Here is a 22,948-nt window from a genome sequence, read left to right as displayed (position 1 = left end):
GGCCCCGCGGGGGAGGGGTGAGGCCCGAGTCGGGGGTGAGGCCCGAGTCGGGGGTGAGGCCCGAGTCGGGGGTGAGGCCCGAGTCGGGGGTGAGGCCCGAGTCGGGGGTGAGGCCCGAGTCGGGGGTGAGGGGACTGGGCTTGTAAAAGGAGCTGCGTCAGAGGTGGCGGGGCCGGGTAGGTGGAAAGCGCGGGCTTTTTCCCGCGCTGAAGACTGGAGGGGGCCGGGGTGGGGAAGCGAGGGTTGTTTCCCGCGCTCAGGATTGAAGGGGAGGGGGAGAGTCTGCGGATGGGTCACGGAAGAGGAGGGTGTGTCACAATGGGAGGAGTCGAAGGAGAGGTGGGAGTGGCCGGGGTCAGCAGGAGTCAGCTGACTTGCAGAAGTGCAATTGGGGGGGGGGGGGGAGAAGTAAAACAGCTAGGATGGGTCCTAGCCGGGGGTTGGGGGGGAATCTAGTTGCTGCTGCTATGGTCAAGGGGGTGCTGGAGGGAGGGGGGGTTGAGACGGGGGTCTGCCGCCGTGGGGAATGGGCCGGGCGTGGGGTGCGGGCGCGTGGCTGGCCGAGGAGGGGTTATGGCTAGTCGGCGGGGGAGGGGGGGGGGGGGGTGGGTAGCCCCCTGATCCGGCTGATAACCCCCTGATCCGGCTGATAACCTGGAATGTAAGGGGACTGAATGGGCCGGTCAAGCGGGCCCGCGTGTTCGCGCACCTGAAGGGGCTGAAGGCGGATGTGGTTATGCTCCAGGAGTCACACCTGAAGGTGGCAGACCAGGTAAGATTGAGGAAAGGGTGGGTAGGTCAGGTGTTTCACTGGGGATTGGATGCCAAAAATCAAGGGGTGGCGATCTTGGTGGGAAAGAAGGTGTCATTCGAGGCGTCGAGCATTGTGGCAGACAATGGCGGTAGGTACGTAATGGTGAGTGGTAAGCTGCAGGGCGAGAGGATGGTACTGGTCAATGTGTATGCCCCGAATTGGGACGATGCGGGTTTTATGCGGCGCATGTTGGGTCGGATCCCAGACTTGCAAGTGGGGGGCCTGATAATGGGGGGAGACTTTAACACGGTGCTGGATCCGGCGCTGGATCGCTACAGGTCTAGGACGGGTAGGAAGCCGGCGGCGGCGAGAGTGCTGAGGGGGTTTATGGACCAGATGGGAGGGGTGGACCCTTGGAGATTTGCAAGGCCGGGGGCTAGGGAATTTTCATTCTTCTCGCATGTCCATAAGGCTTATTCCCGAATCGACTTTTTTATTTTGAGCAGGGCGCTGATAGCGAGAGTAGAGGATACCGGGTACTCGGCGATAGCCATTTCGGACCACGCCCCGCATTGGGTGGACTTAGAGCTGGGGGAGGAGAGGGACCAGCGCCCATTGTGGCGCTTGGAGGTGGGGCTGTTGGCGGACGAGGAGATGAGCGAGCGGGTCCGAGGAAGTATAGAGAGGTACCTGGAGGCCAACGATCACAGGGAGGTCCGAGTGGGGATGGTATGGGAGGCGCTGAAGGCGGTGGTTAGGGGAGAACTGATCTCCATTAGGGCCCACAAGGAGAGGATGGAGTGGGGGGAGAGGCTGATGGGGGAGATGGTGAGGGTAGACAGGACGTATGCAGAGGTGCCCGAGGAAGCATTGTTGAGGAAGAGGCGCAGCCTCCAGGCCGAATTCGACCTGGTGGCCACCAGGAAGGCGGAGGTGCAGTGGAGGAAGGCCCAGGGGGCGATCTACGAGTATGGGGAAAAGGCAAGCCAGATGCTGGCGCATCAGCTTCAGAAGCGGGATGCAGCTAGGGAGATTGGGGAGTTAAGGACAGGGGAGGGAGTGTGGTGCGGAGTGGGGTTGGCATCAATGGGGCCTTCAGGGACTTTGATGAGGAATTGTACCGGTCCGAGGCCCCACTGGAGAGGGAGGGATGGGCCGCTTCCTGGACCAATTGAGGTTTCCGACGGTGGAGGAGGGACTGGTGGCGGGATTGGGGGCCCCGATTGGGCTGGAGTAGCTGACCAAAGGGATAGGAAGCATGCAGGTGGGGAAGGCACTGGGGTCGGACGGTTTCCCGGTCGAATTCTATAAAAAAATATATGGACCTGTTGGGGCCCGTTGCTAGTTAGGACCTTCAATGAGGCAAGGGAGGGGGGGCTTTGCCCCCGACCATGTCCCGGGCACTGATCTCTTTGATCCTGAAGCGGTACAAGGATCCCCTGCAGTGTGGGTCTTACAGGCCGATTTTGTTGCTAAATGTAGATGCCAAGGTGCTGGCGAAGGTCTTCGCCACGAGGATTGAGGATTGTGTGCCGCAGATCATCCACGAAGACCAGACTGGGTTCGTGAAGGGGAGACAATTGAACGTGAATGTGCGGAGGCTTTTGAACGTTATCACGATGAGGGAGGGGGAGGCGGTGATAGTGGTGGCGATGGACGCTGAGAAAGCCTTCGATAGGATAGAGTGGGGATACCTGTGGGAAGTGCTGAAGAGGTTTGGGTTTGGGGAGGGGTTTGTCAGGTGGGTCAGGCTGTTATATGAGGTCCCGATGGCAAGTGTGGCCACAAACAGGAGGAGGTCCGAGTACTTTCGGTTGCACCGAGGGACGAGGCAGGGGTGTCCCCTGTCCCCCGTTCCCCCCTGCCCTTCGCACTGGCGATTGAACCCCTGGCTATGGCACCGAGGGAGTCGAGGAACTGGAGCGGGTTGGTGCGGGGTGGGGAGGAGCATAGGGTGTCGCTCTATGCGGATGACTTGCTGCTATATGTGGCGGACCCAGTGGGGGGAATGACGGAGGTAATGAGGATCCTGAGGGAATTCAGGGATTTCTCGGGGTACAAGCTCAACATGGGGAAGAGCGAGCTGTTCGTGGTTCACCCAGGGGACCAGGAGAGGGGGATTGGCGAGCTCCCACTAAGAAGGGCGGAGAGGAGCTTCAGATATTTGGGGGTCCAGGTGGCCAGGAGCTGGGGGGTCCTGCATAGGCTTAATTTCACAAGGCTGGTGGAGCAAATGGAGGAGGAGTTCAAGAGGTGGGACGCGCTGCCGCTGTCCTTGGCGGGTAGGGTGCAGTCAATCAAAACGACGGTGCTCCCAAGGTTTTTGTTCCTGTTCCAGTGCCTCCCCGTGTTTAACCCGAAGGCCTTTTTTAGGCAGGTCAACAGGAGTATAATGGGGTTTGTGTGGGCGCGAGGGACTCCAAGGGTGAGAAGAGGGTGGAGCGGAGATATGGGGGGGGGGGGGGGGCTGGCTCTGCCCAACCTCCTGTGGGTTCTACTGGGCTGCCAATGCGACGATGGTGCGCAAGTGGGCGATGGAGGGGGAGGAGGCTGCATGGGGGAGGCTGGAGACGGCGTCTTGTGTGGGTACGAGTCTGGGGACGCTGGCAACGGCGCCGCTGCCGTTCCCTCCAAGGAGGTACACCATGCGCCCGGTGGTGGCGGCTGCCCTCAAAATCTGGGGGCTGTGGAGGCGGCACAGGGGGAAAGCTGGGGCCTCGGTGTGGACCCCAATAGGGGGGAACCACCGGTTTGTCCCAGGGAGGACAGATGGAGGGTTTTCAGGGTGGCACAGGGCAGGGATACGAAGGTTGGGGGACCTGTTTGTGGACGGGAAGTTCGCGAGCCTGGGTGAGCTGGAGGAGAAGTACGGAATCTCCAATCCCCCCCCCCCCCCGGGAACACCCTCGGGTACTTACAGGTAAGGGCGTTTGCCAGGCGGCAGGTGGTGGAATTCCCACGGCTGCTGCCACGCACAGTACAGGACAGGGTGCTCTCGGGGGCGGGCGGGGGGGGGGGGGGGGGGGGGGGGAGGGGGAGGAGGAGAGTGGGGAAGATCTCGGAAACTTACCAGGTGATGCAGGAGGAGGAGGAGGCCTCGGTGGTGGAGGTGAAAGGTAAGTGGGAGGAGGAGTTGAGAGAGGACATCGAGGAAGGGACATGGGCAGATGCCTTGGGGAGGGTGAACTCTTCATCTTCGTGCACGAGGCTCAGCCTCATACAGTTTAAGGTGCTGCACCAGGCACACATGACCGGGACCAGGATAAGCCGGTTTTTTGGGGGTGAGGACAGGTGTGTTAGGTGCTCAGGGAGCCCAGCAAATCACACCTATATGTTCTGGGCTTGCCCAGCGCTGGAGGAATTTTGAAAGGGCGTAGCGAGGACTGTGTCGAGGGTGGTAGGATCCAGGGTCAAACCAGGCTGGGGGCTCGCAATATTTGGGGTGGCAGAGGAGCCGGGAAAGAGGCCTGTATCCCTGCCTTTGCGTCCCTAGCTGCCCGGCGAAGGATTCTTCTTCAGTGGACGGATGCGAGGCCCCCAGGCGTGGAATCCTGGATCAACGATATGGCGGGGTTTATTAAGTTGGAGAGGGTGAAATTCGTCTTGAGAGGGTCGGTACAAGGGTTAGGCGGTGGCAACCGTTCTTAGACTTCCTGGCAGAACGGTAGACATTGGTCAATCAATGGCAGCAGCAACTCGGGGCGGGGGGGGTTTACTTCATTTTTGTTTTTGTTATTTACACTGAGTGGGTGTATGTACCTGTTGTGTTAAGTCGGGGGGGGTTAATGTTAATTTATTATTTATGTACTGGGGGGAGGGGTGTATGGAGGGTTGCTTTTCTAGACTGTTTTGTACTTAACCCTGTTGGGTTCCTTTTTCATTTTGTTATTGATATTTTATGAAAACCTTACTAAAAATAAAAAAGAAAGGTTTGATGGGGGTAAGGATTCTTTCTGCTGCCACCGGCTTGATGGTAGACGGCATGGGCTGTTGCGTGGAATCATAGAATTTACAATGCAAAAGGAGGTCATTCGACCCATCAAGTCTACACCGGCCCTTGAAAGAGCACCCTACTCCACCCCTTCCCCAAAACCCAGTAATCCCACCTAACGTTTGGACACAAAGTGGCAATTTAGCATGGCCAATCCACCTAACCTGCACATCTTTGGACTGTGGGAGGAAACCGGAGAAAACCCATACAGAGACGGGGAGAAAGTGTAAACTCCACACAGACTTGAATTGAACCCTGGAGCTGTGAGGCAGCAGTGCTAACCACTTTGCCGCCATGCCGTCCTGTTCATGTTGGACATCAGACAGTGACTGCTCGAATTTGACCAGGTGATATCACAGTGCAGCTTGGGGGAGATCGTGTGAAATACCTCCTCAATGTTGGACACAGGATGAGTGGAATCTTAAGGTTTAATGTGAGTCAGGATTCCTTTTGTTTTAGGAGACACTGGTGTTGGGTTAACTACTACTGCTGCTCTCTTTGTCGAACCCATTACTAATGCTTCGGAACTTCCGTTGGCGACCATGGAGTGAGCTGTCGCATATTTGGTGGCTCCCGCTCAGGGTGGACTTTTTGGACCTTTTCTCCTGCTAACGGCAGAGCTGAGTGATTGTAAAAGGTGCAGGAGAGGTAGAAGAAGAGAGTATCCCACCGGTTTATGGATTTGTGGACCAGAAGTGGTCGAAAAAGGAGGGAACAACTGTTGAAAGCTGGTGTGGAGCCTGCGAGACCGGTGAAGATGATGGGGGAATCAGAGTCCGAACTTGCCGGCCCAGGGATCGACGGATCAGCGAGTGAGCTTCCTCCACGAGACGTTTGCGCAGCAGAGGAAGGAGAACTTGGAGGACCTGGCCAGGCTGGTGGATTCCATAAAGGTGGGGATCGACCGCATGGAAATGAGGTTGGGAGGCCCAGGGTCAGGCGATCTGGGAGGTGGAGGAGACGGTGGGGAAGCACGAGGAGCAGCTCGCCTCAATGGCTGCGGAGATGGGGTTGAAGAGAGCTCAGCAGAAGAGGCTGCAGGACAAGGTGGAGGACATGGAGAATAGATCATGCAGGCAGAACTTGAGGATCCTGGATTGCCGGATCCGGGGCAATGAGGAAGCGTACGTTGGTGCATATATGGTGCGGATGTTCGAGAAGCTGCTGGAGGAAGGAGCGTTTGCTCGGCCCTTGGAGGTGGACCTGGTGCACAGGGAGCTTATGAGGAAGCTGCAGAGTAACGAGCTGCCGAGGACGATGGTGGTGCAATTGCACCGGTTCCTGGATAAGGAACGGATTTTGAGGTGGGCCAGGCAGACCAGGCGCTGTACATGGGAAGGCAGTGAGCTGCGTGTCTATCAGGATTTGGGTGCGGAGCTGGCCAAAAAGAGGGTGAGCTTCAACAAGGTGAAGTCGGCCCTCTTTAAGAAGGGGGTGAACTTCGGCATGTTATTCTCGGTGTGTCTGTGGGTATTGTGCGAAAGCCGGGAAATCTACTTTGGTTTGCCAGAGGAGACGATGGAATTTATTAGAGACAGTGGACTGGCAGGAGAAGGAGGGCATTGAACTCTGGAGGGGATGTTCCTATTTTGTATTTTGGTTTTCTTCTGGTTTGTATGAACCACTTTTGCACTGCACTTGGAGATGTAGCTGTATTTTGGGCTTTGGGGCTGTTTGTTTGTTTTTGATGGGGGGTGGTGGGTTGCTCTTTTCTTTGTGCTTGGTGGGGATTATAAAGTTTGCACTGGGAGGATGGTTGAGCGGGGGTGGGGTGGGGAGGGGAATCAGTGCTAGGCGCCATGGGTGGGGACGACCAGGCTAGCTGGGCGGGTTAGCTCACGGAAGCGCAGTTGGGGGGGGGGGGCAGTGCAGGTGGTAAATGTTTTGATAGGGGTTGGGATTGTTATTTTGTTATGGGGTGGGGGTGGATGGAGGGGGTTGGAAGTCTGCTGACGGGAGGGACTGGTGAAGGATGACAGGATGAGAGTCATTGGCGGTGGGCGCCCGAGGGCGGGCCTGAGGAGGTGCGGGACGCAGGCTGGAGGCTGGCCTAGGAAGGGCTATGGTTGATGTCGGCAGCGGGAGGGGCTGGGGCGGGTTGGGGTGCCGAGGTGCCCAGGCTGATCACATGGAATGCGAGAGGGCTGAATGAGCCAGTCAGGAGGGCCTGCGTGTTCGCACATCTGAAAAGCTTCAAGGCGGATGTGGCAATGATACAGGAGACACACCTGAGGGTGGTGGATCAGACTAGGCTGAGGAAGGGGAGGGTAGGGCAGGTATTCCATTCCGGGCTGGATTCCAAAACAAGGGGAGTAGCGATTCTGATTAATAAGCGGGTGGCATTTGAAGTGGGAAGTATTGTGGCGGACCCGGGGAGTGGGGGGGATACGTTATGGTGAACGGGATGCGGTGGTGCTGGTGAATATTTATGCACAGAACTGGGACGATGTAGAGTTTATGAGACGGGTATTGGGGAAGATCCCGGATCTGGATTCACAATGGCTGATTATTGGGGGGGGGTTATGGATCCAAGGCTGGATCGCTCGTGTTTGAAAACTGGTATGGTGTCAGCGGCTGCGAAGGAACTAAAGGGGTTTATGGAACAGATGGGAGCGGTCGATGCGTGGAGATTTGGGTGGCCGAGAGCCAAAGAGTACTCATTTTTTTCCCCATGTACGCCGTGTACTCCCGAATTGACTTCTTTATTATGGATAGGACGTTGCTGGTGGGGGTGGTGGGAGTTGAGTACTCGGCGATTGTGGTGTCTGATCATGCCCCGCACTAGATGGATTTACAGGTGAGCAAGGGGGGTGCCAGCGCCCGCACTGGAGATTAGATGTAGGCTTATTAGTTGAGGAGGATGTGCGGGTGAGGGAGGTCATTCTGAGATATGTGCAGATATGGGGGAGGTCTCTGCAGCTGCGGTATGGGAAGCATTGAAGGCAGTGGTGAGAGGGGAGTTTATCTCAATGCGGGCAGATGGGGAGAAGGTGGAGTGAGCGAAGATGGATAGATTAGTGATGGGGATCCTCCAGGTAGACCCCCCCCCCCCTGCGCTTCCGTGAGCTAACCCGCCCAGCTAGCCTGGTAGTCCCCACCCATGGCGCCTAGCACTGATTCCCCTCCCCCACCCCACCCCCGCTCAACCATCCTCCCAGTGCAAACTTTATAATCCCCACCAAACACAAAGAAAAGAGCAACCCACCACCCCCCATCAAAAACAAACAAACAGGCCCAAAACCCAAAATACAGCTACATTTCCAAGTGCAGTGCAAAAGTGGTTCATACAACCCAGAAGAAAACCAAAATACAAAATAGGAACATCCCCTCCAGAGTTCAATGTCCTCCTTCTCCTGCCAGTCCACTGTCTCTAATAAATTCCATCGTCTCCTCTGGGAGGTATTTGGAAGCCCCGGAGGCAGGGTTGTTGAAGGAGCGTCAGAAGCTGCAGATGGAGTTTGTGTTTCTATCTACGGGGAAGGCGCTGAGGCAGTTGAGAAAGGCGAGACGAGCGGTGTATGAATATGGGGAGAAGGCTAGTAGGATGCTAGCACACCAGCTAAGGAAACGGGAGATAGGATATATGGGGGAATATGATCTTGGACCCAGTGGGGGTGAAACAGGCCTCAATCTCTCTTATCCTGAAGCGGGATAAGGACCTGGAACAATGTGGGTCGTACAGGCCAATCTCTCTTCTAAATGTAGACGCCAAGCTGTTGGCCAAGATCTTGGCCTCAAGGATCGAGAATTGTGTGCCAGGGATGATTGGGGAGGACCAGACGGGGTTTGTGAAAGGGAGGCAGTTAACGGCTAACATCAGAAAGCTGCTAAATGTGATTATGATGCCCTCCGGAGGAAGGGAGGTGGTGGTGGGGATCCGAGAGGAATTCGGGCTGATTTCGGGGTACAAATTGAATATGGGTAAAAGCGAGTTCTTTCCAATCCCGGTGAGGGAGCAGGAGAAGAGATTGGGAGAGATGCAGTTCAAGGTGGTGGGAGCGAGTTTTCGGTATTTGGGTATCCAGGTGGTGTGGGATTGGGAGCAGCTACACAAGCTGAGTCTGGCTTAATTAGTGGAGCAGATGAAGGAGGACTTTAGAAGGTGGGATATACTCCCGTTGTCACTAGCGGGGACGGTGCAGATGGTAAAGATGACGGTTCTCCCTATGTTTTTGTTCTGTATGTCAGCGCCTGTCTATTTTTTATCCCAAAGTCTTTTTTTTAAGAGGGTGAACACGGTGATCTCTGGGTTCGTATGGGCGTGTAAAATCCCACGGGTAAAGAAAGTGCTGCTGGAGCAGAGGGGTGGGGGGGGTCGGCTGGCCCGACCAAATTTGATGAACTACTGTTGGCCGGTGAACATAGCAATGATCAGGTAGTGGGGGAGGGGTCGGTGTGGGAGCGGGTGGTGGCGGCATCATGTAGGGGTACAAGTTTAGGGGCACTGGTAACGGCACCTCTGCCATTCTCGCCGGCTCGATACTCCACAAGACCGGTGGTAGTGGTGCCTTTGAGGGTGTGGGGACAGTGGCGGAAGCATATGGGAGTGGAGGGAGCATCGGTATGGGCACCAATTTGTGGCAATCACCGGTTTGTGCCGTGGAGGAGATGGGGGTTTTTGGAGATGGCAGCGAGCAGGGATTGAGTGGTATGGGGACCTGTTTATTGACGGCAGCTTTCCGTGCTTGGAGGACTTGGAGGAGGAGTTTGAGTTGCCAGGAGGGAATGGGTTCCGCTGCCTGCACGGAGGCAGGTTTCGACCTTTCCGCACCTAGCGCCCCGGGGGATACAGGACAAGGTTGTGTCAAAAAACGGGAGTGGGGGAGGGGAAGGTCTCGGAAATTTATAAAGAGCTCATGGAATGGGAAGCAAAGCGAAAATGGAAGGAAGAGTTGGGCAAGGAGTTAGAGGCGGGACTGTGGGAGGATGTCTCGAGGCAGGTTAACGCGTCCTCGTCGTGTGCCAGGCTTAGCCTGATACAATTCAAGGTGGTCCACGGGGCGCATAGGACTGTGGCCGTACGAGCAGTTTCTTTGAAGGGGTGGGTTAGGTGTGCGCGGTGTGAGGGAGTCCCGCGAATCATGTCCACATGTTTTGGGCATGTCCGAAGCTTAAGGGATTCTGGCAGTGATTTGCCAATGTCAAATCCACAGTATTAAAGACACGAGTGGTGCCGAGTTCAGAGGTGGCGATTTTTGGTGTGACAGAAGATGCAGGAGTCCAGGGAGCGAGAGAGACTGATGTGTTGGCCTTTGCCTCCCTTGTAGCCCGGAGACGGATCTTCTTGGCATGGAGGTACTCGGAACCCCCAAAATCGGGGGAGTCAATGGATGGGTCAGTGACATGGTCGGATTTCTCAGGCGTGATATTTTTCACAGTAACTTCATTGTAGTGTTAATGTAAGCCTGCTTGTAACACTAATAAATATTATTATTATTATTAAGTGTCATGAGAATGGGAGGTTTTACAGGGCCTTTAGCTGCTTTAGGGGATTCCAGTTTGTGGGATAGCACAACTGGAGAGTCCCAGTTTTGGATGCTAGTTGCTGCTGAGCTGTGATGACACGAAGAGGGTCTTTTGGCCAGGACCACTTGTCTGTCTTTAGTCTTGCTCCCTCCGAACAGCTCTCGCCCGAGGTCTGTGGAGGCTACTCTGCCCTTTGGGCTTTTTGACCATTGGTGGCTGAATCACAGCCTTTTTAAATTCAGGTAGCTACTCTCAAGCCATGTTATTCTTTTGTCCTCGAAAGGGTCTCAGGACATTTTTCTGCCACATGGCAGAATTTTCCTGAAATGATTTGGGTTGTTCAGCCCCTCTGGACTGTTCTGGATTCTCGGGGCACAATGCTTGGGACCTCACCAAGGCATTTCACCGAAGTTAGCTCTTTCCCTAATCTTGATATTTCCTCTCTGATTCTTGAGCTTTTAATCTCATCTCCAGCTTTTGCTGATGAGCCATTCTGCTCTCTATTTCTCAAACTCCCCTTTTTGTTTCCCTCTCTTGAAATTCCCATTCTCTCTTCTCTCGTTTCTGGAACTTTTTCAAAAACCCCTTTCCAGCTCTACCAGCTGTTTTGTGGATAAAAGCAAATTACTGCGGATTGTTTTCGTAAGTAGCCATTTTGTGGCCTACTCCTGGTCCTGTGTTCCACTCGGGCAGTGACATCGACACTACTCCAATGAAGTTCCATTTAAGCTTGAGAACAGTATCTCATCTTTCAATTAGACACGACACAACTGTCTGGGCTCCACATGAGTTCAACAATTTCTGATCAGAGCCTCTGCTTCAGGTGTTTCTCTGCTTTTCACATTTATACCTCCTGGATCCATATTTTGTACCATCTCATTTGCCTTGCACTATCATTCCTTTTTGCTATTTAATCTCTCTGCCATCCATCATTTTAGTTCTCCCTGCCAGCCCCCCCCCCCCTTCACCACCTTCATCCCCCGCTACCTTTCACAGCCCCTCTACTTAATCAAACGTATACATCTCTAACAGTCTTTCACTTCTCATTTTAAAAATATGTTAATAGTGGAAAGGATATTGACCTGAAACATAACTCTTTTTCTCTCTACCAATGTTTCCAGACAGGCTGAGTATTTCCAGCATTTTCTGTTTTGATTTTTAATTTCCAACTTCTACAGTATTTTGCTTTTGATTAGAAAACATGGCTGTTTTAAAGTTTTGATATGAAAATCACAGCCTTTTGGAGAAATTGATGAATATAATTAGTTTCTAAAAGAAGTGCTGTAAGTGCAGACAAACATTCTGACCATTTTAGGTGGGACTGTAGTTCACTAATTTTAGAAACTTTGTTTTTAATTGTGGTTCAATTCTTTAACTTCCTTTTGAAATAAGAACATTTGGGCAATTAGATTTCAAAGGTTTGCTGAGAAGATATCTAAATTAAGCACTGGCTGCCGGTTTGAATTGAGGGGATTGAGAATAAGGGGTTGATTTGAAGGTTGAAATCCCAGGTTACTGTCTCAACGATATTTAACCCTGACTCCAGTAACCAGCACAGTGATCTGTTGGTTGCACAGAAACACATCTGTGGAAAGGAACACCAGATTTGCTTATTTCACTTGTGTTTTTCCCGCTTGTGTTTTTTCTAGAAAAGACGTTAAAAGATACTTGAGACATTCTCTTGACTGTGCATGGAAGCAAAGCTAATGCGCAGGTGAGTTGAAGTATTTAAAATAATTGTTTAAAATCTGCTTCTATTTGTGCCATAAAAATAAAATGGTTTTAACATATTTTGAGATTTATTTTTCTTAAATTCTCTTTGAAACCTCGGCTCACCCCATTGCTTCTGAGTCTCTGCCAATGTTATTGTTGAGCTGCCGGGGGGGGGGGGGGGGGGGGGGGGGAGGGAGATGGGTTGGTGGGCTAGGAGGGAGGGAGGGTGGGTGGGTGGAGGTTGGTTTGGGGGATGGGTGGGAGTCAAGCCAAATAAGTTAAAATTTGAAGTTACTTTCCTTCTTTAGATTGATTCCTGAGTTGGGAGGATTGTCCTACTAGAACCAGAGGACACGATCTCAGACTACAGGGACGATCCTTTAAAACTGAGATGAAAAGGAATTTCTTCAGCCAGAGGGAACAGTCAGATAGTGCAGGGATCCTCTGTGGGCGTTCCCCTTCAAAACAAGTATACCGTTTTGGATGCTGTTGGGAGAGTCGACCTACCAGAGGAAGACCATAGCGGCCAGGTCTCTGGCACTGAGCCTGGCTCTGTGGCTCAGAAGGGAAGGGGGGGGGGAATAGAAAATCAACAGTAATAGGAGAGTTAATGGTTAGGGGAATGGATAGGAGATTCTGTGGTCATGAATGAGACTCTCGGAAGATATATTGCCTCCCGGGCACCAGGGTCAAGGAGGTCTCTGATTAGTCTACAGGATTCTTAAGGGGGAGGGGGAGCAAACAAAAGTCGTGGTGCACATTGGCACCAACAACATAGCTACGAAAAGGGATGAGGATCTAAAAAATGATTTTAGGGAGTTAGGTTGGAAGCTAAAGAGCAGGACGAGCAGAGTAGTAATCTCTGGATTGCTACCGATGCCACCTGCTAGTGAGGCAAGAAACAGAGAGCAAGTGCAGCTGGACACGTGGCTACAGGGCTGGTGCAGGAGGGAAGGTTTCAGATATGTAGATCACTGGGATAGCTTCTGGGGAAGGTGGGACCTGTAAATGAAGGGCCTAAACTGGAGGGGCACCAATATCCTGGGTGGGAGGTTTGCTAGAGCTCTTTGGGAGGTTTAAACTAGCTTGGCAGGGAGATGGGAACCAGAGCTACGGATCAGAGGATGGGGTAGCTGTTGAACAGGCAGAAATAGTATGCAGCGAGTCTATGAGGAAGTATAGACAGTCGATAGGGCAACGTTGCACCATGATAGTCAGCATGGCTTTGTGAGGGGCAGGTCATGCCTCACAAGCCTCATTGAATTCTTTGAGGATGTAATGAAGGTCGGGCAGTGGATGTGATATATATGGATTTCAGGCATTTGTTAAGGTTCCCCATAGTAGGCTCAATCAGAAAGTTAGGGGGCATGGGATATAGGAAAATGTGGCTGTCTGGATACAGAATTTGCTGGCTGAAGGAAGACAGCGAGTGGTAGTGGATGGAAAGTATTCCGCCTGGAGGTCGGTGACCAGTGGTGACTCGCAGGGATTTGTTCTGGGACCTCTGCTCTTTGTGGGTTTTATAAATGACTTGGATGAGGACGTGGAAGGGTGGGTTAGTAAGTTTGCCGATGACGGTGGGTTAGTAAGTTTGCCGATGACACAAAGGTTGGTGGAGTGGTAGATAGTGTCGAGGGCTGGTGCAGGTTGTAACAGGACATTGACAGGGTGGAGAGCTGGGCTGAGAAGTGGCAGATGGTGTTCAACCTAAGTAAATAATTTTGGAAGGTCTGATTTGAATGCTGAATACAGGGTTAAAGGCAGGATTCTTGGACGTGTGGAGAAACAGAGGGATCTTGGGATCCACATACATAGATCCCACAAAGTTGCTACCCAAGTTGATAGGGTTGTTAAGAAGGCGTATGGTTTGTTGGCTTTCATTAACCGGGGGATTGAGTTTTTTAAGAGGTGCGAGGTTTTGCTGCAGCTTTATAAAACCTTGGTTAGATCACATTGTGTCCAGTTCTGGTCGCCTCATTATAGGAAGGATATGGATGCTTTGGAGAGGGTGCAGAGGAGATTTACCAGGATGCTGCCTGGACTGGTTCGATCCTGGCTCTGGGTCACTGTCCGTGTGGAGTTTGCACGTTTCCCTGTGTTTGCGTGGGTTTCTCCCCCACAATCCAAATATGTGCAGGATAGGTGGATTGGTCACATTAAATTACCCCTTAATTGGAAAAAATGAATTGGGTGCTCTAAATTTATAATAAAAATAATGATGCTGCCTGGACTGGGAGCACATGTCTGATGAAGAAAGGTTGAGGGAGCTACGGCTTTTCTCACTGGGGCGAAGAAGGAAGAGAGGTGACTTGATAGAGGTGTACAAGGTGATGAGAGGCATGGATAGAGTGGATAGCCAGAGACTTTTCCCCCGGGTGGAAATGGCTGTCACGAGGGGACATCAGTTTAAGGTGATTGGAAGAAGGTATAGGGGAGATGTCAGAAGTAGGTTCTTTACACAGAGAGGGGTGGGTGCGTGGAATGCACTGCCAGCAGAGGTGGTGGAGTCTGAGTCATTAGGGACATTTAAGCGATTCTTGGACAGGCACATGGACAGCAGTAAATTGAAGGGGTGTAGGTTAGGTTGATCTTGGATTAGGATAAATGGTCGGCACAACATCATGGGCCGAAGGGCCTATACTGTGCTGTACTGTGGATTAGCCATGCGTTATCCCTTCTCAGTTCCCAAATAACAGAGATTCCAGACTGCGATATTGGTAAAGTTATTTGAAACTTTATTTTTAGCAGCTTGTAGTGTCTACTGATAAAGTCAATTTTCAATACTATTAAAAACGACTGAGTAATTTAAACAAAAGAAAACTGTCGATTTGCAAAGCAAGCAAGAGAATAGGTTTCAGAGATTAGGTGAGAATGATTCCGGAATAGGAAAGTTTTCTCATCGCGACAACTGGTCTTTTAAGGAGATTTACTATCTTTAAAGTTTCACCCTCTTGAAAGCTGTGATTGGCTTTAACTAATTTATAATTCACTTAATTCGACTGGAGTGTCTGTCTGTCAAATTTAAGAGAGAAACGATTTTCGGTAATTTTCCATCATGGTCTGAGCAAAACGCGTTTCCCGCAGGAAATTATCACTATGGACTGACTAGCCATCGTTACCATCGAAACGGAACTGGGATGTCAGCCCAGTTTTCCATAACACAAAGGGTCTATTCTGATATTTCGCCTTGCACTCGCTAGCAGTCTTCAAACAACTTGCAAAATGTGAGAATGGGGTGTCTTATCTGATCAGTTCAGTTAGTCAGCTTTTTTCTCACGGTTAATATATTTTGATTTAGTTAAATACTCTTAAGGATTAAAGGATTTTTCCAACCAGGATTTCTTCATTAAAAGCATGTGATGAATGTAGGAATTTTGGATATATTGTATGAGATGTATTTGGTGCCGTAAGGGTTAAAAGCCTGGGATATTAGTGACTGCTGCAGTCATGTTTTAAAAAAAACGTGTTTGAAAGACCGCTCGGCTTTTTGGAGCCAGAGGTACAATTAAAGCATCGTCCAAGTTTTGGGCGAATGGACTTTTATTTATATTAAGAGGTTACCTGAGGAGTAGATAATTAGAGACATTGTGTTCAATTTAGTAAGATGTAGTTAGTGGGAGGAGCCAAGGGATGAGTCAGTCAGACATTGAGGTTTTCAGACTTTGTTTTTGGCTGGCCGGCTGGAAGGGGCGTTGAGAAAGTTTCTGAAGAACACAGCCAGAGATTCCGGATTATTCTGATAGGGTGTCAGGTCTCTTTCTTTCAAGCAGTCTCAAAAGATCTCTCTTTCTCAAAGTGGAGTATCCAAGACATCTCTTTACAGCAAGTATTCCTGAATCTGCTACCTGTATTTAAAAGTGGATTGTGGACTTCCGGGTGCGGCGATGACCAGCTAAGTCGCACGTTTCGGCAGCTCCCGGTGGAACGGACTTTAGGGCTCTTGATAGGAGCCCCAACGGCAATTTTAACGGCGAAAAACACCGTGCGGTAAACCAGAAGGGTGTTCCCCCTGGACACGGATGGAAAAAGGAGAGGAAAGTGGCCGGATTGCAGCGGATCCTTTGGAACAACGGCAAGGAAGGCAAGCAGAAACCAAGATGGCGGCGGAAGGTGGCAGTCTCATATGGGGCCCTGAACAACAAGAGTTCTTGAAACGCTGCGTGGAGGAGATAAAAAAGGAAATGAAGAAAGAGTTGTTGGCCCCGATATTACAGGCGATTGAAGGGCTGAAAGAGGAACAAAAGACCCAGGAGCAGGAGCTTCGGGTCGTGAAGGCGAAAGCAGCAGAGAATGAGAACGATATACAGGGCCTGGTGGTGAAGTCGGAGATACAGGAGGCACACCAGAAACGATCTGTGGAGAGGTTGGAGGCACTGGAAAACAACGCAAGGAGGAACAACCTGAGGATTCTTGGCCTTCCTGAAGGTGTGGAGGGGCGGACGTCGGGGCATATGTGAGCACGATGCTGCACTCGTTAATGGGAGCGGAGGCCCCGGCGGGTCCGTTGGAGGTGGAGGGAGCATACCGAGTTATGGTGCGAGGATCGAGAGCAGGAGAAACTCCCAGAGCCATAGTGGTGAGATTCCTCCGTTTTAAGGATAGAGAAATGGTCCTTAGATGGGCGAAGAAAACTCGGTGTAGTAAATGGGAGAACGCGGTGATCCGCGTTTATCAAGATTGGAGTGCGGAGGTGGCGAGAAGGAGGGCGAGCTTTAATCGGGCCAAAGCGGTACTTCACAAAAAGAAGATAAAATTTGGAATGCTGCAACCGGCAAGACTGTGGGTCACATATCAAGGGAGGCACCACTACTTTGAGACGGCGGATGAAGCGTGGACTTTTATTGTAGAAGAAAAATTGGAATGAGTGGATTATGAAAATGAACGTTTGGACAAAGTGGTGGGGCGAATGGGGGGGGGGGCGAAGAGGGGTTTTATGTTTTAATCCTGCGGTATGGTAACTTTTCTCTCTCCCACAGGTGGTGATGGGGGGAGGTGGGGAGGGAGAGGAGATGGGGCGTTGGCCATGGGAGGCGGGGCCGAGGGAGAGGCTTGGTTCCCGCGCTATGATAATTATGGCGGGAATAGAGAAGCAGGAAGGAGGGGGCGTCGCACGGTGCGAGCCGTGATCACGGGGGGAAGCCGAGGTCAGCCAGAGTTTGCTGACTTCTGGGAGCAACATGGGGGGAGTAATTACGCTAGCGGGGGGGGGGGGGGGAGAATTACTGGGTTGCTGCTGCTGGGGAAAGGGGGGAGTGGGTACGGGAAAGGATGGGCGGGGGGGCACCGTCTGGGAGAGATACAGCTGCGTGGGAACTGGGTGAGAAGCTGGAAAAAGATGATGGCTAACCGGCAAGGGGGGGGGGGGGCGGTGGGAAGCCCCCCAACTCGGCTGATCACGTGGAACGTGAGGGGGCTTAACGGGCCGATAAAGAGGGCACGAGTACTCGCACACCTTAAGAAACTTAAAGCAGATGTGGTTATGTTACAGGAAACGCACCTGAAACTGATAGACCAGGTTAGGTTGCGCAAAGGATGGGTGGGGCAGGTGTTCCATTCGGGGCTGGATGCGAAAAACAGGGGGGTGGCTATATTAGTGGGGAAGCGGGTAATGTTCGAGGCAAAGACTATAGTGGCGGATAACGGGGGCAGATACGTGATGGTGAGTGGCAAATTACAGGGAGAGATGGTGGTTCTGGTAAACGTGTATGCCCCGAACTGGGACGATGCCAACTTTATGAGGCGAATGCTAGGACGCATCCCGGACCTAGAGACGGGAAAGCTGATAATGGGGGGAGATTTTAACACGGTGTTGGAACCAAGGCTGGATAGGTCGAAGTCCAGGACTGGTAGGAGGCCGGCAGCAGCCAAGGTGCTTAAGGATTTTATGGAGCAGATGGGAGGGGTGGACCCGTGGAGATTCAGTAGACCTAGGAGTAAGGAGTTCTCGTTTTTCTCCTATGTCCATAAAGTCTATTCACGCATAGACTTTTTTGTGTTGGGTAGGGCATTGATCCCGAAGGTGAGGGGAACGGAGTATACGGCTATAGCCATTTCGGATCACGCTCCACACTGGGTGGACTTGGAGAGAGGGGAGGAAACAGGAGGGCGCCCACCCTGGAGAATGGACATGGGACTAATGGCAGATGAGGGGGTGTGTCTAAGGGTGAGGGGGTGCATTGAAAAGTACTTGGAACTCAATGATAATGGGGAGGTCCGGGTGGGAGTGGTCTGGGAGGCGCTGAAGGCGGTGGTTAGAGGGGAGCTGATATCAATAAGGGCACATAAAGGGAAGCAGGAGAGTAAGGAACGGGAGCGGTTGCTGAAAGAACTTCTGAGGGTGGACAGACAATATGCGGAAGCACCGGAGGAGGCACTGTACAGGGAAAGGCAAAGGCTACATGTAGAATTTGACTTGCTGACTACAGGCACTGCAGAGGCACAATGGAGGAAGGCACAGGGTGTACAGTACGAATATGGGGAGAAGGCGAGCAGGTTGCTGGCACACCAATTGAGGAAAAGGGGAGCAGCGAGGGAAATAGGGGGAGTGAGGGATGAGGAAGGAGAGATGGAGCGGGGAGCGGAGAGAGTGAATGGAGTGTTCAAGACATTTTATAAAAAATTATATGAAGCTCAACCCCCGGATGGGAGGGAGAGAATGATGGGCTTCTTGGATCGGCTGGAATTTCCCAAGGTGGAAGAGCAGGAAAGGGTGGGACTGGGAGCACAGATCGAGGTAGAAGAAGTGGTGAAAGGAATTAGGAGCATGCAGGCGGGAAAGGCCCCGGGACCGGATGGATTCCCAGTCGAATTCTATAGAAAATATGTGGACTTGCTCGCCCCGGTATTGACGAGGACCTTTAATGAGGCAAAGGAAAGGGGACAACTGCTCCCGACTATGTCTGAAGCAACGATATCGCTTCTCTTAAAGAAGGAAAAGGACCCGCTACAATGCGGGTCCTATAGACCTATTTCCCTCCTAAATGTAGATGCCAAGATCCTGGCCAAGGTAATGGCAATGAGAATAGAGGAATGTGTCCCGGGGGTGGTCCACGAGGACCAAACTGGGTTTGTGAAGGGGAGACAGCTGAACACGAATATACGGAGGCTGTTAGGGGTAATGATGATGCCCCCACCAGAGGGGGAAACGGAGATAGTAGTGGTGATGGATGCCGAGAAAGCATTTGATAGAGTGGAGTGGGATTATTTGTGGGAGGTGTTGAGGAGATTTGGGTTTTGGAGAGGGGTATGTTAGATGGGTGCAGCTGTTGTATAGGGCCCCGATGGCGAGCGTGGTCACGAATGGACGGGGATCTGCATATTTTCGGCTCCATAGAGGGACAAGGCAGGGATGCCCTCTGTCCCCATTATTGTTTGCACTGGCGATTGAGCCCCTGGCGATAGCGTTGAGGGGTTCCAAGAAGTGGAGGGGAGTACTTGTACTTAGAGGAGGAGAAGAACACCGGGTATCTTTGTATGCGGACGATTTGCTACTATACGTGGCAGACCCGGCGGAGGGGATGCCAGAAACAATGCGGATACTTGGGGAGTTTGGGGATTTTTCAGGGTATAAATTGAACATGGGGAAAAGTGAGTTGTTTGTGGTGCATCCAGGGCAGCAGAGTAGAGAAATAGAGGACCTACCGTTGAGGAAGGTAACAAGGGACTTTCGTTACCTGGGGATCCAGATAGCCAAGAATTGGGGCACATTGCATAGGTTAAATTTAACGCGGTTGGTGGAACAAATGGAGGAGGATTTCAAGAGATGGGATATGGTATCCCTGTCACTGGCAGGGAGGGTGCAGGCGGTTAAGATGGTGGTCCTCCCGAGATTCCTCTTTGTGTTTCAGTGCCTCCCAGTGGTGATCACGAAGGCTTTTTTTAAAAGGATTGAAAAGAGCATCATGGGTTTTGTGTGGGCCGGGAAGACCCCGAGAGTGAGGAAGGGATTCTTACAGCGTAGCAGGGATAGGGGGGGGCTGGCACTACCGAGCCTAAGTGAGTATTATTGGGCCGCTAATATTTCAATGGTGAGTAAGTGGATGGGAGAGGAGGAGGGAGCGGCGTGGAAGAGATTAGAGAGGGCGTCCTGTAGGGGGACTAGCCTACAGGCTATGGTGACAGCCCCATTGCCGTTCTCACCGAGGAACTACATCACAAGCCCGGTGGTCGTGGCTGCACTGAAGATTTGGGGACAGTGGAGACGGCATGGGGAAAGACTGGAGCCTTGGGGGGGGTCCCCGATAAGAAACAACCATAGGTTTGCCCTGGGGGGAATGGATGGGGGATATGGAATGTGGCAAAGAGCAGGAATAACGCAACTGAAAGATCTATTTGTGGATGGGAAGTTCGCGAGTCTGGGAGCGCTGACCGAGAAATATGGGTTGCCCAAGGGAATGCATTCAGGTATATGCAACTGAGGGCTTTTGCGAGGCAACAGGTGAGGGAATTCCCGCAGCTCCCGACACAAGATGTGCAGGACAGAGTGATCTCAAAGACATGGGTGGGGGATGGTAAGGTGTCAGATATATATAGGGAAATGAGGGACGAAGGGGAGACTATGGTAGATGAACTAAAAGGGAAATGGGAAGAAGAGCTGGGGGAGGATATCGAGGAGGGGCTGTGGGCAGATGCCCTAAGCAGGGTAAACTCGTCGTCCTCGTGTGCCAGGCTAAGCCTGATTCAGTTTAAGGTATTACACAGGGCGCATATGACTGGAGCTCGGCTCAGTAAATTTTTTGGGGTGGAGGATAGGTGTGCGAGGTGCTCGAGAAGCCCAGCGAATCATACCCATATGTTCTGGTCATGCCCGGCACTACAGGGGTTTTGGATGGGGGTGACAAAGGTGCTTTCGAAAGTAGTAGGAGTCCGGGTCGAACCAAGCTGGGGGTTGGCTATATTTGGGGTTGCACAAGAGCCGGGAGTGCAGGAGGCGAGAGAGGCTGACGTGTTGGCCTTTGCGTCCCTAGTAGCCCGGCGCAGGATATTGCTAATGTGGAAAGAAGCCAAGCCCCCGGGGGTGGAGACCTGGATAAATGACATGGCGGGGTTCATAAAGTTAGAGCGGATTAAGTTTGTTCTAAGGGGGTCGGCTCAAGGGTTCACCAGGCGGTGGCAACCGTTCGTCGAATACCTCGTAGAAAGATAGATGGAATGGAAAAAAGAAGGCAGCAGCAGCAGCCCAGGATCGGGGGTGGGGGAGGAGGAACCAGAAGGACTCTCAGGGTTGTTAATATATACTGTATAATATGTATAGGTCGTTGCGACAGATAATTATATATTGGACTGTTAAATTATATTTTTGGAGAGTGTTACTTGTGACAAGGCAGTTGCCAATTAGGGCTAGTTTTCATTTTTGTTATTTATTATTTATTCATTTTTCGTTTATAAAATAGGTCATTGTTATTTGTGTTGTTATAATATTGTGTAAAGGATGCACAATGTACTGTGTTGGTTGACCAAAAATTTTCAATAAAATATTTATTAAAAAAAAAGTGGATTGTGACCTGAGGTGGTTTTGTTATTTGAATGGAAATAAAGATAGCAGCTGAGGGTTATTGTGTCACTCTTTTGATTAGCATTGTTTTTCTTGAAAAATATATTAATTCAAATTTTCAACATTTGAAAATTCTTACAGCAAATACGCACAACCCCCCCCCCCCCCCCCCCTTGACGACAACCAGATTTCCAAAGTGTAAGACAAACAAACCCCATCTCTTGTGGAACTTCTCACCTGCACCTCTCCGAGCAAATTTCACCTTCCCCAAGTACAGGAACTGCTTTAAACCCCCAGCCACACTGAGGCACAAGGGGAAGAAGCTGACCTCCACCCCAACAGGACCCACCTGCAAGCAATCAACGAGGCAAAGGCTAAGGAATTCACACCCATCTGCAACCCCGGCAGGTCTGACATCCTGAATATAACCTCCAGGGGACCAGGCTCCAAATCCATGTGTAGAACCTCAAACATTATGCTGAAAACCAACCCCCAAAATTTCTCCAACTTCGGACAGGACCAGAATATGTGAGCATGATTAGCTGGGTCCCTACCACATGCTTGCAGCTATCCTCCACCCTGGCTCATCCTCACCTCCGTTAAGTGTTTCCTGTGCACCACTTTTAATTGAATCAACCCCAGCCTCTTTGAGGTTGAGGCATTGACCCTCCGCAGCACCTCACGCCATAATCTCTTCTCCAACGCCATCCCCAGATCCTCCTCTTGGCCTTGATCACTTCCATGGTCCTACCGTAAATCGCCGAAATGACCCCACCCTCAAGCCCCACCACCAACAGCACCTCCTCCAGCAATGAAGAGGATGGTGCCACTGGAAAGTCCTGGAATACCTTTTTCACAAAGTTCCGCTCCTGTATATCTGAAGCTCTCCTCCTGCTGGAGCCCAAACTTCACCCCCAGTTTCTCCAAGCTTGCAAATTGCCCCTCCAAAAACAAATCCTTCATCTCTTCACCCCTCTCTCCTCCCATCCCTGGAACCTCTCATCCATCCTCCCTGGCTCAAACCCATGGTTCCCTCTTGTCAGCATCACCCTCAAGCCTGCCCTTGTGCTGTCGGAATTGCCTCCAGATCTTCAGCGTGATACCACGACCGAACTACCCGAGTGCTTTCCTGGGGTGAACGGTAGTGACGCCATTGCCAGCGCCCTCCACCTCGACCCCTTACAGGAACCCACCTCAATCTGCACCCATAAAACCTCTGTCTCCCTACTCCAGCCCACACCTTCTCCACATTCACCACTCCGTAATAGTATAACAAGTTCAAAAGGGCCAAGCTTCCCTGACTTACAGCCGCCCCCTTTGGAGCACCGCTTTCCTTATCCTAGCCACCTTCTCTACCCACACAATTGACGAGACCAGCCTATCCACCTACTTAAAAAATGACTTTGGTTAGACCGGCAAACACCGAAACCAGAACCGTGGCAGAAGGTATTAATCTTCACTGCCTGCGCCCAGTCTGCCAGCGACAAGGGGAGACTACCCACTGCAGCAAGTCCTCCTTCACCCCCGCCCC

The 22,948-nt window shown here is 51.8% G+C and overlaps 1 protein-coding gene across 6 annotated transcripts in view; it reads left to right on the top strand.

Moving 5' to 3' along the window:
• Positions 1 to 22,948, top strand: part of klhl20 (kelch-like family member 20) — a 115,475-nt gene that overhangs the window by 8,259 nt on the left and 84,268 nt on the right. For all 6 annotated transcript variants that reach the window (XM_072511696.1, XM_072511699.1, XM_072511701.1 and 3 more), the window contains exon 2: positions 11,861 to 11,925. In XM_072511696.1, coding sequence (XP_072367797.1) covers positions 11,903 to 11,925 — 23 coding nt within the window. In that variant the 5' untranslated portion in view covers positions 11,861 to 11,902. The remainder of the gene's footprint in view (positions 1 to 11,860; positions 11,926 to 22,948) is intronic.

The sequence above is a fragment of the Scyliorhinus torazame genome, chromosome 7 (genome assembly GCF_047496885.1).
Source record: "Scyliorhinus torazame isolate Kashiwa2021f chromosome 7, sScyTor2.1, whole genome shotgun sequence".
Lineage (NCBI taxonomy): Eukaryota > Metazoa > Chordata > Chondrichthyes > Carcharhiniformes > Scyliorhinidae > Scyliorhinus > Scyliorhinus torazame.
This window is presented reverse-complemented; position numbering and strand designations above follow the sequence as displayed.